The sequence below is a fragment of the Plutella xylostella genome, chromosome Z (genome assembly GCF_932276165.1).
Source record: "Plutella xylostella chromosome Z, ilPluXylo3.1, whole genome shotgun sequence".
NCBI classification, from domain to species: domain Eukaryota; kingdom Metazoa; phylum Arthropoda; class Insecta; order Lepidoptera; family Plutellidae; genus Plutella; species Plutella xylostella.
The window spans coordinates 8042275-8059324 of NC_064012.1; the positions used below are offsets into that span (position 1 = coordinate 8042275).

Sequence of the window (17050 nt, forward strand, 5' to 3'; positions counted from 1 at the left end):
ATGTAGTAAGCATGTAGCTACGATTTGTAAGAAGTACCGGTCACATTAACTAAGAACCTCTGTAATATCTTTTTATAAACCTTAATTTTCGATTCAATGAAACTTAAGTGCATGCATGCATTTAAGACACCTCGGAAAGCCCTAGTTATTTGAGTTAATATTAAAATTTCGCCGAAAGCCTGACACGTATCATTTTGCACATTTCTGCAAAAGGTCATTTGCAATTATAAAGAAATTTAAGATAACGGAATCGAGCGGCCGCAGCTGGGTGGAATCCTGTAACCGGTCGCGCATTAATCATACTTTTTTTATCCACATGCAGTGAGGACACCGTCCAGAGTGCGGATTTGCCGAATCACGGTGATTCTCTGGTCCGTAGGAGCTACGAGGATTAATGAAGACTCCTTCATTTTTAGCAGTCATGCTATTAACAGACCCTAAAGTACAACGCACAATACGCCCACCATAATTATAATGTACTCTGTGCGCCCACCCCAACTCCTGACACTTCACCAGGTACTAGATGTTGCCAGTTCACCACTGTTATTTATGTCTAATCATTAATAATTAGAAACAATATTGAACATAATTTGTATCGGCACCGCGGTAGTGAGAGTATTAGGAGAGCGGTACCAACAATAACCTGGATGTATCACCAATTACCTGGAGATGAGAGCGAACAGGTTATTTATATGCCGTGTTAATATAGTAAGGTTCTAGATGCTTGTATTATGGAAAATGGTAGAATTAGAGACATAGGTCTCATTCAATGAATTTTAAAATAATTTGCAATTAAGTACTTAATTGTTTTGGTAAGTAGGAAGGTAAGAAAACGACATAACCAATTTACATGAAATTTGTTATGTAGGTAAATCAACTATACGCATACCTAAGCATATCACTTTTTAACCATAATTGTAAAAAAAATCTTTGACCTCCCACGGGATCATACTTTAATTGAAGGTCACGGGAAAAGGTTGTTTTAACATTAGGACCAAGGGAATTAGTTCCTTTATGATCAGAGATCCTTTGTATTTTTTTACTCCCAAGATTCATTATATAGTTTTCCATCACTCATGTTCTGAAAGTAGGCCAGAATTGCCTGAAAAGGAGTTCAAATTGCTTTATCAACTAAAATTCAATGAATGCCAAGCACCTGATGATTTTTACTTTGTAATGAAGGTAAAGGAATATTTTTGTTGTTGATATACTTACGCATAATATTAGAAGAAGAAATTGTACTTGCTATCGGGGACTGAAATGACAGAATAAGTGGCTTTCAGTCTTTGGGTAACAATGTACTCTTACGATACTCCTAAATAATGAATAAGTAAACTGATGGTCCTTTTAAGGACGGTAAATAAATCACTGAATTTTCCCGTACGTAGGTGAGGCCGAAACATCCAAGACGAAGTTTTAAGACTCAGATCCTCAATATTCTCAAAGAATTATTAGATCACTCAAGTTTTCATAAACGAAACAAACATTATAAAACTTTTTCCATTAGCTACCTTCTACTTATACCTACCTTTTACCGAATAGAAATTTCCTTTTTACTTACATTCTAGAGTGTAGGTATTTATGCGTCTAGATAACCCGAGATAACCAGCTTTGAGCTTCATTATCAGCTCATCCGCGCTACATTCTCGATAATTGATTGCTCTCAGCAATTCCCATTTTCATTATCTATTGCCAATGAGTGTGAAATTTGATCGAAATTGTAAGAAGAGACTCCATTATAAACTATTAAATGGCTGTAAGTACCTCTAAAAGTATATTCTAAAAACAAGTGGTTGAGTGCGCACGAAACGTCATCTCGTGGACTCGTGGCGATTCTCTCACCTGGGGAGACGGCCCCTTAGTGCCCCTTAGCAATATTGTTATAGTAATATAAATAGGTAGGTATTATGTCTGTAAAATACTACGGTTTTCTACCGAATTCAATACGGTATAGGTCAAATGATTTTAATTATGTTAAAATGCCTACATCAGCAATAACGAGTAGCCACTTCGAAAAAGAATACGAAAAAGTCACGTGCCGATTCGTGAAACACTAACAGCTCTCAGACCTCTTCATACTTAACAGAACTCTTCTTAGTCCCATATTCCACCAATGAGATGTACAAAGCTGAGATGTTTTTCTTTTGTTTATTCTTGAGTCATCCATCGAAGCAGTGTGAAGAAACTGAAGAAAAAGAATTACCGAGTAGATTAACGAGACAGTATCCTCCGGTCTCGCCACTCTACTCGCAAGGTGTAATAAAGGTAGGGCTCGTCTCATCTGCGCATGTACTTTGGTCATACTTACAATGCGATTTCTGAAGAAATCTACGAATAAACTTTTCCAGACATAAAATTGACAAAAACGCATTCGGAGAGTCGGCCAAAGTACAGTTCGGAAACCATCCATAACGTTTAAGTTTGCTAAAAAGGGACTTTTACAAAAGCGTGAGGATACAAAGTATTGTCTATCGCTCTTTGGTTCAAAGACTTACCCACACAACAAGTTTGCGGCCGACCCATCTACCTAATAATATTAATTTCTTCTTTGATGTATATCATGATATTTATGATCTAAGAATATTTATATTAAGTATAATAAATATTATGTTCTTAAAAACCTCTATCTTTATACATTTTGCTCTCTAAATTTCATCTTCTAAACTACAAGTCCGAAACTGGAATTGATGCTCCGCAAAATAATACATGGTTTAACACATTAATAATAATACATACGAGTACATAAAATTGGTATACTTTACCAAGGGTTCACATTATCTTTAAGTTTTGATGGAAACCCTTATTATGAAATATGGGGTTCTTTGATAAATTCTATCACACGCCTTTAGGATATTAATGCAAAGTTTACATTGTTTACATCAAAGTGCTGGGTTACAATTTGCGCGTAAATTAATTTAACTCACATAGTAATCCCCAGTGGCTTGGGTGGTCATGGTAACCCGCCGTGACCGCACTGTGACATTCTGTATTTACTAGATTACTAGGTAGGATTTGCACTTTTCTCAATAAAATTTTAAACTTTAGCTAAGTTAATTTTAACAGTTATTCTTGATGATCGAAGCAACGTGCCCTGTAAAATGAATTTCCTAGTTTTTCATGCGGAAATGTGAGATAACGTTATTAGGTTTAGCGGGAAGCGCAAGCCTTGAGGGGAATATCTATTTATAAAGCTGATTTATCACCTGGAAAACTGGTGACGAAGTTTTCTATAAATTACAAGCGTTGCAATTCAGTTAGCTTGTTATATTAAAAATATGTACCGTTTATATATTTTTTGTATAAACCCCGTTTTTCGTTGTGATGTGATTGTGCGCTTGGTTGTGAAAGCATGATTCTTTTACAACACGTAGGTTACATTAGGTACAGCGATCATTTTAAGATGCGGAGGCAAGTTGCATTTGATCTCTAACAGAATATGCAGGGTGTTAACGATACTTAGGGTTGCAACCGTATGCAACATAACCGTCATAACGGATTCTTAACCAGCCAATCTATTTTCCATGAACATTTCCTTGAAAACCCGAGTACAACTGAAACTGACAAAACTAACTGTGACTTCAACCGCTAGTTCGTGTAGAGATTCAACTGGGGTGCGCTGTGCGCTGTAGCAAAGCAATCATTAGTTAATGAGAATGAGTTAAGTCTTGGCACAAACTCCGATGCACCGAGTACTCCGAATGAATGGAACAACAGATCATGCCCTCTCGTTCTTCCAAGAATGTGAAAGTCAAGGCCGTTGCAACTTAGAACTTAATGCACTACAAAGGGCTGCACTTTGATCTATCCGCCAACAAAAACGCTTTGTATCTCTTAAAATATGTAAGTTGAATAAGTAGTTATTTTTAAAACTTAAGTTAAACATTCCATAATCAACAAAGTGATGGAACCCGAATTGAAACCTTAAAATTAATACGTACCATAGGTAGAAGTAGGAATATGGTGCAACTGAGATAATGTGTCATGCATGCAGTGAAAGTATACCCACTGGATATCATTTTGTAGGCAACACGGCCTCGCAAATTGCCTTCTAGCCTCTACTTAGATATCTTACCCACTACTTAGTTGAATCACATGTATTCTGTGTAAGATACCTAACTTCCTAGGTGTACAGGTACACCTAGCAGCACCATCAGGTCTGCTCTAAATGAGGTGAACAAATTGTACATTTCTGTTATAATTTTCATTCACAATACATCCACGTTTATCTAGGTAATACCTAGATGGTGACCTCCGGTCCATCTTATTTGCATCTGAAATATCATGCCCTCTTTACTATCCCCTCGGGGAGTCGTGAGACTCGTGAGCATGTATGTTTTTAAATAAACTTCTCACTAGTAAGTATGAAACAATATTTTTTACTTTCTTAACGTGTATTGTACGTTTATTCGAATGAAGAAGAGTGAAATTGTTGGTTTCCCCTTATCTCGCATAAACTACATAGTCAACTATTCAAACTCAAAGCAAGCGTTCAAGTTAGAATACAATTTCATATGTTATTTAGTATTCCATTGCTTCGTAAAGGCTTACTCGCCAGAACTACTAGAAATCCCTTGTACTGAAATAGGAGTAAAACGATCTCTTGGGTTTGTTATCGTAATCAAAATTGAAACAACGCTTTACAAATCATACATTATTTGAATAGTTACTAATCTCCGTTTATTCAATTTAGTAGTGGTCGACCTTGAACCTTACTTTTAGTTTATTTCTGTGATTGATTGAGTACCTAGGTATCGACATAAATGATTATGTCTGCCGCATGCAGCCGGATAGATGGGCTAAAAATGGCGGCGAATGGATACCCAACAACGGCCGCCGTCGCTAGGGCAGACCCAGAAGAAGATGGCGAGATGATCTAGCTGGATGCCTTTTGTAGGAACTGGAATGAGGAGGCCCTTGGCAGGGATAGAAAGAAAAACCAGGGAGTTTTTCCGCAAATATTCTAAAATTGTAGAATGAATTTGATCAAAATGCCGCCTTCATCGGCTTACTATGATAGTGAAACCCTTTTTGCAACACCGTGTATACTAAATTATCTCGGTTTTGAATAACTTTTATTTAACTTGTAACGAATGTATTTAATCTGTATGATATACACGCAAATAATTCGAGTGAATGGTTAAAGGTCCTCTTCGCAAACATTACCTTACGTAAAATATACCTAGTGTTATATTAATTTTATTCAGGCTGAAGCTTTTTTATTAAATTAATGTCAACTCGATTATTTTGTGAAGTCCTATGTCGTAATCTAATATTTGTGTTGATGATAATCTCAGAAAACCAGAGATACATCCGAATAATTAAGTTAACGTGGTATGTTTGTAAAATTTTAGATTTTTATTACGCATCTATTGGTTTAGTAAAAACTTGATGATACTGCTGCTGCTAGAGTCGAGAGAGACGTCGCGGGAGGGATAATAAACCCGATTTAATCATATTCTTATGTACCCAGATCGGACACTAAACTATAAAACTTTCCCGAAAAGAAAAACTCGAAGCGTTTATAATCCTGAAAAGTCCCAGTTCATCTACCAGCTAACAACTTTCTTTCTATTCACCTACTTTCTTTGTCGCCTCCTATTAGACGCTGAAGTTTTGTGAATTCCCCGGGCTCAATCTGCGTCGGTCTCATTTCCACAACGACTCGTAGCTATTTCTCGCCAGTGAATAGCAGGCACAATTGTGCCGGATTGAAATTCAAAACAGACAACGCAGAGAAAATAAGGGAAACAGGAATAAGGAAATGGAGTGGAAATGTGACGCTAAAAAGGTTACAATCCCCCTTTGTAGGGCTTCAGCGTGGTTCGCTTGAGATCGTGCTGGTACTGTCAACAGGGGGCTGCATCACATTGTACACAGTGACGTATTCCCACGAAATAGACCCTAAAATCGAATGCATTTTGACTGTTGCTGAAACTGAAACATTAGAGTTTATTTCAACGTTGTCGACTTTAGTTAAATCCGAAACACGCTTCGACTAAATCCGAGTCAACCCCGAAACAGAATTCAGTCAATGTTTATATACTAAATTTAAATCTGTATTTAGAGACTTGACTGTTGAACCTGACCAAAGCCCGAGGCACGGACAGGAGGTCAAACGGTCACAATTTCCCGAACTGGAGCGAGGCAGGCAGACATTGATTGGAAATAGCACAAACGTCTGTCTGAAACCGGAAAAGGTGACTGTATGCAAATAAATAGCAGCATATACTGTGAACTTCATTCTTATTATGTCCTAAAGTTAAAACGGGTTTTATTTCAAGGTTGACCGCTTTTAACGGATTAGATTTTAGATAATTTTATGGTCGCGATTCCCGCCTAAATTGCTACAGTACAAGAAGGATTTTATGTATGTAGCGAGTGTCTCGTCATTTCCACCGGGGAGTGGTTGCACTTTTTATTAGGTGATTGTAGTGGATTTTGGTTTGATGTCATGTAATTGATATCATACGGATTTCTAGGATTACAGTCTTGAACATAAAAATTACTAGCAGGGTGCTTGATTGTTGTAGGAAAAACGGGAACATTTTATAACTTTGTAGCTTGTCCGCAACTTGCATTGCCTTCACAATTTAGCACTCAAGGGTAATAAAACACAGTAATGGTGGTTTCGGTTAATCGGTTCTTTAGTTTATTCGTTTCAAATAGATCTACATACACTAGGTATGTCATACTCATACATCATGCACACTTACATGTTATTATGATGTAGGTTTTGATCAATCTAATATTAGTCTGACCATATTGAGTGTACACTATTACTTATGTAGCTACAAACGTTGTGGCCAACAGTCAGCCTTGGCCTTTCGCATTCCGGATTATTGTAGGCTAAAATTCTAGTAAAACAGTATACGAATACGTATATTATATATCCTAGTCATGTTAAATAATTACGAATGTCCTGTTAATAATAAGACTCTCAAATACAATTGTTATATTAAATAAGTGAAACAGTTTTTACGCGTACATCACATATCAACCAAAGAAGCTTAATGAAGTGTAATTCATTCATTTGTATTTTATATAATTAATTTGTACTACCTGTTTTATATTACGAACCTGTTTTAATATTAGGTACATGAGAAATCTCATAAGTTCAGTAAATTTGACAATTAAGTACTGAATCAATTAATAAATTTTGGCTTTACCAGTCTGTTTCCAATTTGTTCGCAGATTTGCAGTGTTCTGCGAAATTTGGGACCGGGAAAGCAAAAATGAGCCCAAATGTTTAAGTCCAGCTACAAGGCCGGTTACGTTCCTGTTATTTTGAAAGCCAAAGCCTGGAAGAGGGCCCCGATGAAGCTGCTCAAGTGGGGCCGCAAGATGCCTTCGAAGCAGCAGTACAGCCTGGTGGACAACGACGACTACGACATCAAGATCCCCGTGCACCCCGAGGAGGCCTTCCACCATGGCATCCCCTTCGCTGCCAAGGTCAGTACTATCAGTTATTTATATTAATTATGTGTAGCAATTTCTGCGAATGTGTTTTTTTTCTGTTTTTTACCGTGGTACCTACATACTTTTAATTTATTATTTTTTCCGTCAGAATCGAAAATTCGCATACATTGGTAGCAATGGACAACATTTCATTTTCTTTACCCTATATTTTTATTAGCTATTCGGAAAGATTATAGAAAATTAGTGGACCCGTATTTTATTATTTTGTATATACATTATATTTTGCATGTTATTTTTAACTTTAAAGTTAATTATTTTAAAACCGGAAGTGAAGTCACATATTAGGCTCAATTTTTATTTTTGTCTATTGCCTGAGTCTCGAAAAAAACATAAATGACACTGACAAGTGACATTTAAACTTTGTTTACATGCCAACCAACAAATGGGTCATTTTCAAATGACATTGATATTTCTGATGATGGAAAGTAGGTACTTATCATGTAAAAAAATAAGCAGAAGCTTTTTTCAGCTGTGTAGGCGGTGGCATGCTCTGGGACATATTATTTAGAGGTCATCTGTTAATAATAAATAAAAAAAATAGTCAGAAAGTGTCAGAACAGAATTAATGAAAATGACCCAAATAAACAACAACGTCACGATAAAACGTCAAATTCAATCAAAAATGAAAGTGACAGTTACTTTGTTTTTAAATCTATAGGCTTTGATCATCAAAATGCATCGCACCTGATGGATGACGTCATCAGCACTTTTTTACTATTTTATGATTTTCTCGAAAATGATACATCCAAAAAATACAAAAAAATTTTTTTGTGTCCTTTAGAGCTAAATCTCGAAATGGTTTTCGATTTATAGCAGCTTTAGTTTTTTGAAATGTTGTCCATTGTGATCTGACTTCATCTGACATACACTCTACAAAATGTAAAATTATCATTTTAAAATGATTAAATTGATGACTTGATGTGATTGGCCACAGCCACACACACACATAAAACCATTAGTAACACCTTAGAGTAACACATAAACCATTTTCCATATTCAGAATTGCCCTCAATGTGTGACTTTTATCGAAGACATTTTTATCATCCATAAACAGTTTTTGCTTTGTTTTGCTTTTGCACAACGATGATGTCGATTAATAGGAATACCCTGTATCTAAAATACCTATTCTAAGGAAGGTAAGACCACGAGTTGTTGGATTTGCTCATGAATACGAGAGTCCTAACTTTTTGCGCCAGCGAATACTGTGGTGAGTTTCATTGTTGATAGGAATATAGGCTTAAGACTTAAGGCTTAAGGAGGCTTTAATTTCTTAGAGATTATAATCACAGTGGTGTTTTTATTAATAATTGTTTGGATATTTCGTGTTATTATAGCAGCTGCTTCGTTTACATCTTTATATGTTACTTTATTGTATTATTGTGTCTTTCTTTGCTTGCCACTTTTCCCAAGATCAGGTAATCTTTTTCCAAAGTTAGAAAGAAGGTGTACACAAATAATTGTAAATTAAGCGTAGGCCATCTTTGTCAGCAATTTACTTTACTTCCGAAAACAAATAAAACGGGACTTGAAATAACTATAAAATAATCCCATTTCCCTCGCAGCAATTTATTCTCGAATCATCATTATATTCGTGTGATTGATTCGTAGAATTTAAAGCAAATTTCAGGCATGAGTTTGTTGAGCTAATGGTTTATGTCAGGCTGCATTATTGATGATTCCTCTCTTGCGAATAATTTATAGCGCAAACAGATGAATTAACTTTCCGATTAACTAGTATAAAGTTTAAATTCAGTTATACAGTAATAGGCACTTCGGCACTTTAAGCTAATATTTAATTTAACTGCTCAGCTCAGTTTTACGACTCCACAGCTTCGAAGAGGTTGAATATTAATTATTTTTAGGGCTACTCACTGACACTGGTAGCGGAACAATTTGATATAATGTTGGGTCAAAATAGGACGAAGCTTACACTGGAAAAATCCTGATTTTTTACGTACAAACAACAATAATATTACCTACGTGCCTATACTTATATGTTATTTATTTCGAATTGAAATCAACGAATTTTCAACAAGACATACCTAGTGTATGTAGTATGGATAGTATGGATACATCTCGTTTAATATCATAACAGTATACTCTACAGTAGCAATAAAAAATAACGATGGGCGCTTCGTTATTTCGAAATGCGTTTCCTTTATTTTTGCCTCCCATTGTGTCTCATGCCCTTAGGGATATCTCGGGACCACTTTTTCCGGCTTGCCGAACTAAAGTATATATCGTTACTATAAGCGTTACATCAAAGGATAAGTGTAGTTGATGCAATGATTATTTTATTTAGAATGGTCTGGAACGATTGAAAATTAAACTCTACATAGGACACAGGAAATTAACAAGAGCCATCCGGCGCACAAAGCAAGGAATACAAATTTTAACTAAAGGTTTTTAAATGAGACTATTTCTTTTAAAAGTTCAAACAAAAAGTCTTAATCACCTCTGATATTATGTATTCAATTAAACCTTCCCCACGGCAACTGAAGACAACACATACCTATGTAACTTCACAAAAAATTAACCAGCGTGATGTCTTACATATATTTTTAGCTCAATTTTTTTTTATTTCAAGCTAATTCTCAATCAGTAAATAACTAATAATATATATGTCGCAGGCATCTGGTTTAATCTCCTGTTTGATTGAACCGCTAGCCCGTTCATTGGATGACGCTGCTTAGTTAGTTAGCTGACTTATAATCAGTCAGATGGTGAACAAAACAAATATGGCGTCTAACAGCTAACAGCTGACACAAAAAGCACCTATATTGTTAGTTTTTTGCAAATAAATTAGCTTTAAAGTGCGTTATTTGTGTTAAAATAGTGTAACAACATGGATTATTATTACGCCGCGGGCGGATAGTTTCAAAGAAAAAATTGTGGTGAAACTGGATAATTATGAACAACAATATGAAGGTACGTTTATTATTATTGTTTAGTTAATTTGTGAGATAAGAGCATAGTCTTTTTGTTGACTCTTGTCTGGTCATGTTCACCCTAACCAGACATTACAAAGTTTCTATACTATATCCTATTCAACGACTTCGCTGAATGACGTTCAGTCAAGACGTCGAACGATACAATCAACGACTTGACGAGTTGTCCTTTAGTCATACGAGTACAACTGAATAGCGCCATCCAATGAACGGGCTAGTGGTTCAATCAAACAGGAGATTAAACCAGATGCCTGCGACATATATTTTTTAAATAAACATAACTTTGTACTTCGTAAAAGCAATTTTAGTGCCTTTATCTTCAACATTGCTGCCAATATTGCTGTAAAATGGAACGTGATAGAAACCGCTTTTCGCGGGGAAAATATGGCGGAATCCACATCCACAAAGCCATAAATGACCAAAAGCATCATAGGCGGCTTACCCATAACGCCAGATACGTGACGTTTTATTCGTTCAAAGTCTTGCGGCCGTGGCACGCGCGACTCCATACATTTATTCAGCATGAAAACGGCATGAAAGCATTGGTTTCCCTCCCGTGTCTCTTTTAACCATGAAACTACAAAACTTTCTATTCACCTGTATTTTACGGGCAACAAAAGGAAGATCGTAACTCTTGTCGGGTGCGTGTGCGGGTAAACGGCGCGCATTCTGCAAGTCTCCAGGAGCTAGGGATACCCACACACTATATATTTATTTTTTATTTAATTCTTTATTGCACAAATATTAAAAATACATGTACAAAAGGTGGGCTTAATGCTAAGAGCATTTTCTACCAGCCAACCAAGGAGGTGCAGGAAAACTGGTACAAAAATGTGCAAAAAAAAAGGAAAACGTATGTAAGATGAAATAAAATAAATAATAGTCACTTAATAATTATCTTAATATATAATAACTTAGATAACTTAAATAAGACATGTGCAAATTATAGTGTAATATTAGTGTACCTAACGGAAAACGTATGTATACCGTATACCTAAACTGTTTTTTGTGCAATAAAGTTTATTTTATTTATTTATTTAAATAACATTAGTACATTGTTAGGTACTAGGGGTTAAAGCAAAAAAGGTTCTCCCGAGGTAAACACTGCATTTTTCATTAAGAATGCGACGAAATTAAATTAAAAACATGAATGACCAAAATTTAGTTTCGTCTTCAATATTATGCATATTATCATAAAAAATCTGACAGTCGGGTCAAGAAAAAAATGATTTCTTCACTTTCATTATAAGGTGTAATATGTATCCTAATAGAATAGAATAGAATAGAATAGAATAGAATAAATCTTTATTCAAAGAAAACAACTTATGATATTACATACATCCCACAAAACCAAATGTTAATATGGTTTGACTGTGGGTAAGGAGTCGCACTACATAACAAATTTATCATAGCTTAGTAGCACATATGCACATTTATATATACCTAGCTTACATTATAGTTAAACAGGAACATTTAGTTTTAGAGTTTTAGATTAGTTTTAGATTTAAGATGTTGATGACATATACATACTGGTATAAAGTTAATTTTGATACATTATAGGCAATTAGGTACTTTGGATAGTGTTTAAGAGGTAAGTTTTATACATGACTGAAAATTTATTTATATTCTTCTCGAGTCTAATATGAGATGGCATTTCATTCATTAATCTAGGAACCTGTCTTTTTAGCATTCTTCCGCCAAAGTAGTTATTAACCCTTGTAGTTTCAAACTTTCCTTGGGCTGCGGATCTTGTATTAAGTCCGTGCTGTTTTGGTATTTTATGGTTCTGGCTGCTATGGTTGCTTACGGCTACATTGTGTTTATATTTTAACGATGCTGGAAGAATTTTGCATATTTTAAAAAGCTTTTTATAATCATGATTTAGTTTGGCTTTAGTTTTTTTGTCTACCAATTGTTTTAAGAATCTGATTTGTAAAGTTTCAATTTTGTCTATATGAGTTTTAAAAGTTGAACCATAGCACTCAATACCATAACTAATAATAGAATCAACCAATGAAAGGTAAATAGTTTTTAACATAAATTTTGGGACTTTATAGCTAAGTTGGTTGAATTTACATAACAATATACGAAGTTTGCTTACAATGTAGTCTACATGATCTATCCAACCCATATTTTCATCTATACACATGCCGAGGTATTTAACATGAGGTACTTTATTGAGGATATGACAATTACAATTTGAACCATTACTATGAATACAAGAGAAGTCATGTGCAACCAATTTACATGGAATCTTAGGAATACATGAATAAGGAGATTGAATAACAATTAGGTTCGTTTTATCTGAATTGATAACAATGCCGTTGTCATGGGCCCAGCGGGTGATATTGTCGATATCCTCCTGCACGAGAGGCGTGACCTCGTCCATGTCGCGGCCGGCCCGCAGCGTGCACAGGTCGTCCGCGAACATGTACGATGAGCAATGGCGGATCACGTTGCACAGGCTGTTGACGTGCATCAGGTAGCACAGCGGGCCGCAGCCGGAGCCCTGCGGCACCCCGCGCCCCGCCGCCGACTGCGCCCCGCTGTACCCCTGTCCCACTCTAACTCGGAAGGAGCGCTCCAGTAGGTACTCACGGTACCAGCTGTTGATTGGTCCGCTGACCCCGCACTCCGCCATCGCCTCAAGCAGCGTCTCGTGCCGGAGGGTATCGAAGGCCTTTTTAAAATCGAAGAATACAGCAACTACAAACTTTTTGTCATTAAGATAACCATTTATTTCATCAGTAAATTTTGTTAATAATGTTGACGTACTTTTGCCCGCTTGAAACCCATGTTGACAATCGTTAATTATGTTGTGTTTAGTGAGGAATACATTCTGTTGATTTATTATACATTTTTCAATTATCTTTTCAATGCTAGCCAAAATTGCTATAGGCCTATAGTTACCATAATTTTTATGGTCTCCTTTTTTATAAATAGGACGCACAATGGCTTCTTTTAACTTAGCAGGGAAAAGTGAAAATTTTATACATAAGTTAATAAGGTGTGCAATGATTGGACTAATTTTTTCGCTTACAATTTTTATGTCTCGCATTCTTATGTTGTCAGATCCAGGACATTTATTACTACTCATTAATTTAATGACCTTAAGCACTTGCCTAGCAGTGACTGGTTTCCATCTCATACACACAGGGGATGTATTAACATAATCAGTTCGATCTAAAAATTTCTTATCACAATCATGTACTATTTTATCAATATCATTTATAAATGTATATGCAAAATTGTTACTTATTTCTTCTTGACTTTTATCTTTTATGTATTTTTGTATTAAATCATCTGTGGATTGTTTGGTTCTTCCAAGTAAATTATTAATGTTCTCCCATATTTTTTTAATATTGCCATTGCATTCAATTATTTTACGTTTTGTATATTCATTTCTTATTTTAAAAAATAATTTGTTACATTTGTTTCTGAGCCTAGTGTAATTCAATCTTTTAAGCATGTTAGATTTATCGTTACACCATAAAATAAACAGTCTGTCTCTCTCCAGGATCATGCGTTTCATACTAGCATCTACCCATCCCTTATCATCCCTACCACTACATTTTATAACTTTTGTTCGATAACAATCTTCGTAAATAGAAGCAAATGTTTCATAGATTTTATTGTATAATTCTAAAGGGCAGTTGAGGTTTAATAGTTCGCTAAATTCAACTGAGTCAAGTTTTTCCTGTACGAGTTTGTTATCTATAAAGCGGCGGGTGGTGCCCCCGCCCCGCGCCGCCGCGCCCCCCGCGCCGAGCGGCGGCTGCGCGGCGGCGCTGGTCGGAGGCACCATGCACCTTCTAAGCTCAGGGCTGCTTAGGGCCACGGTGGTACAGTAATGATCTGCCATTTTATGCTCTATTACAGCTGAGTAGATGTCATACGATGGGCATTTTACAAAAATGTGGTCTATACATGATTCTACAATTTCTCCCTTCAATATTTCTCTTCTAGTTACCTTAGAAATACACCTTGAGTAGCCGTACCTAGCCAATATATTTTCATAATGTGAAATGTTTTTATTTTTAGTATCGAGTAAGTTTATATTAATATCTCCACAAATTATAATTTTATCATTATTTAGCTTCTTTAATAACAGATTTAGCTCATCCAAAAATTGTACCACCTTGTTTTCTTGATTAATTTTTGGAGGCCGGTAGATCCCTACGATAATCATTTCTATGTTGTTTTTGTTTACACTTACAATAACACATTCAGCAGTTAACATTGTAAATGGTGGTTCAATTACTCGGGCTGCTAAATCCGTGTGTGTATAAATAAGTACCCCGCCCCCTTTTCTATTAGGCCTAGTATAGCTGTTTAGGTCATAGCCCGATATGCTATACATACCTAACATACTATGTGGTATATTTGGTTCAGTTATAACAATTACATCCAATATTGCAAAAAAACCCTTACAAGTTACAATGAGATCATTATAATACTTTTTTATCGACCTAATATTGACATGGAATAAATAAAAATCTTTCTTATCGTTTAAGGTTGATGACCAGGATTGTAAACTGTCCACACTTACTTCAGAATTACAGCTGGATATCACATCGAGGTCTAGTAAGGCCGCGAATTATATAACTAGGTTGTATTCACTGTATAATTAACACTTGTAGGCTGGCTTTACACCTACAGAATATTAAATCACTTTAGCCATTTTTGGACTTTAATTCACTCACATCACTCATATTTTTGATTCTCGCCGTCTTCGCCCCATCGTTTTTCTTCACAAGAATTTTACCGCCACGCACCCAGATGTATTTGAACTGGTCTCGAAGCTCTGTTCTGGCCTTCCAGAACAGTTCTCGCATCTCAGGAACCAGGTCTTCGTTAATGTAGATGTTGCCGGTCGAGGGCCCGCCGGTTACTAAGTTGCTAGTAATTAGGCGGAGCTCTCGTCGCTGCTTCAGCCATGTTTCGCGGGTGGAGCCTCCAGAAGACAAGAATCTCACTAATATTGGTGAGGACTTGGCATTCATCTTAGGTGAAGTCCTTCTAGCGCATTCAATCTCCGTGGTACTGACTTTCATTAATTCGCCAAGTTTCTTCACGATAGCCATTGGTTCTTCATTGGGGAGCTCCTCTAAACCAACTATTTCGAGGTTAAGTTGACGTTCATTTTGCTCGAGGTCAATGATCTTCTGCTCGAGTGCTCCGCTGTACTTTTGCAAGTATGAACACGTGTTGGTTAGGTTATGCAGTTGTTTGTCCATTGTAGCAATTTTTTCGGTGGTTTCCTTCTGTGTTTTTTCGTAGTCATCAATTTTGTCAGAAAAGAACTGCAATGATCTTTGCAATTCCTCTCTTATAACAGTTTGAATCTCACGTTTTAATTCTCTTCTAATCGTAGTCTGTACTTCGTTCTTAATTTCTTGCAGCATCATCTTGGTGTCCCTGTCTGTGCCTGTTTCTTCGGCTTCGTAGGTTTCTTCCTCTTCGTTATCGGGTAATATGCAGGACAGTCGCGTGGGTTTAGTTTTCCCGACGCAAGTCTTACATTGCCATTCAACTGATTTGGTTAGAAACAAAACATTTAGCTGTTCAGCCGATAAGGAAGCACATTTGCCGTGTATCCACTTTTTGCATTTGGAGCACTGCAATCCAGGATTATTTTTATTCACAAGGGTAGAACAAGTAGAACACTTCGCCATCTTGCGGTAGGTATAGTGTCGTATCGCCGTAAGAAAGAAGCACGCGCCTATCCGCGATGAGCGCTAGCGCACGACTCTTTGAATCCTAACTAATATTATAAATGCGAAAGTCACTGTCTGACTCTCCTACTATAGAATATATTAAACATATTAGGTTTTGTATTTATTTCAGACAACTAAATAACTTTAATACCGCGATGTAGGATCTTCATATTAATTGGCCTCTGTTCCATACAAGCTCTCTATATTGCGCTTTTAGTGCCATCTGTTGGTTATATCCGGTACTGTCTGTCTGTCTGTTACTCTTTCACGCCAAAACTACTGAACGGATTTGAATGAAATTTGGTATACATATGGTCTAGACCCTGAGAAAGAACATAGGCTACTTTTTATTGCGAAACGGAGGTTGTAAGGGGTTAAAAGGGGGAGTTAAAAGTTGTATGCGAATACTTAATTTTAAAAGATAAAAATCTGGCGTAGTGGTTATTGACCCTGACTGCTATGCCGGAGGTCCTGGGTTCGATTCCCGGCCGGGGTAGATCTTTTTTTAAATAAACTTTATATTTAAGCACTTGATGAGCAATAATTAAACATTTTGTTCTAGCGTTTTTGAAACTTCGATCTGTGAGTGGATGAAATAGAGGTTCATATTTTGTATGAAGTTCGTCATTTTGAAGATAAAAACATTATATTTTGTATTTAGGCACTACATAATCACAAAAAAATAATGATTACCATTTAAAAAAAACCCAGTGTTGGGGTGTAATATAGGGGTTGAAAGTTTTATGGGTGTTGAGTTTTAGAAGTTTAATTTATATAGTAGCTATGTCCGCTCCTAGATGGCGTTGTCGGATCGGATATAGATCGCGGTATGGTTTGATTTTAGCTAATGTACTTATAGTTTGTATGTATTTACAGTAAGTAACAACCCAATAAACGATTGCACTGCTG

At 36.2% G+C, this 17050-nt stretch overlaps 1 protein-coding gene across 2 annotated transcripts in view; it reads left to right on the forward strand.

The window, feature by feature from the left end:
* The window catches only part of LOC105381784 (carboxyl-terminal PDZ ligand of neuronal nitric oxide synthase protein), an 85513-nt gene that overhangs the window by 13899 nt on the left and 54564 nt on the right, over positions 1-17050 (forward strand). For both annotated transcript variants that reach the window (XM_038121752.2, XM_038121757.2), the window contains exon 2: positions 7192-7449. In XM_038121752.2, the coding sequence (XP_037977680.2) occupies positions 7243-7449 (207 nt within the window). In that variant the 5' untranslated portion in view covers positions 7192-7242. The remainder of the gene's footprint in view (positions 1-7191; positions 7450-17050) is intronic.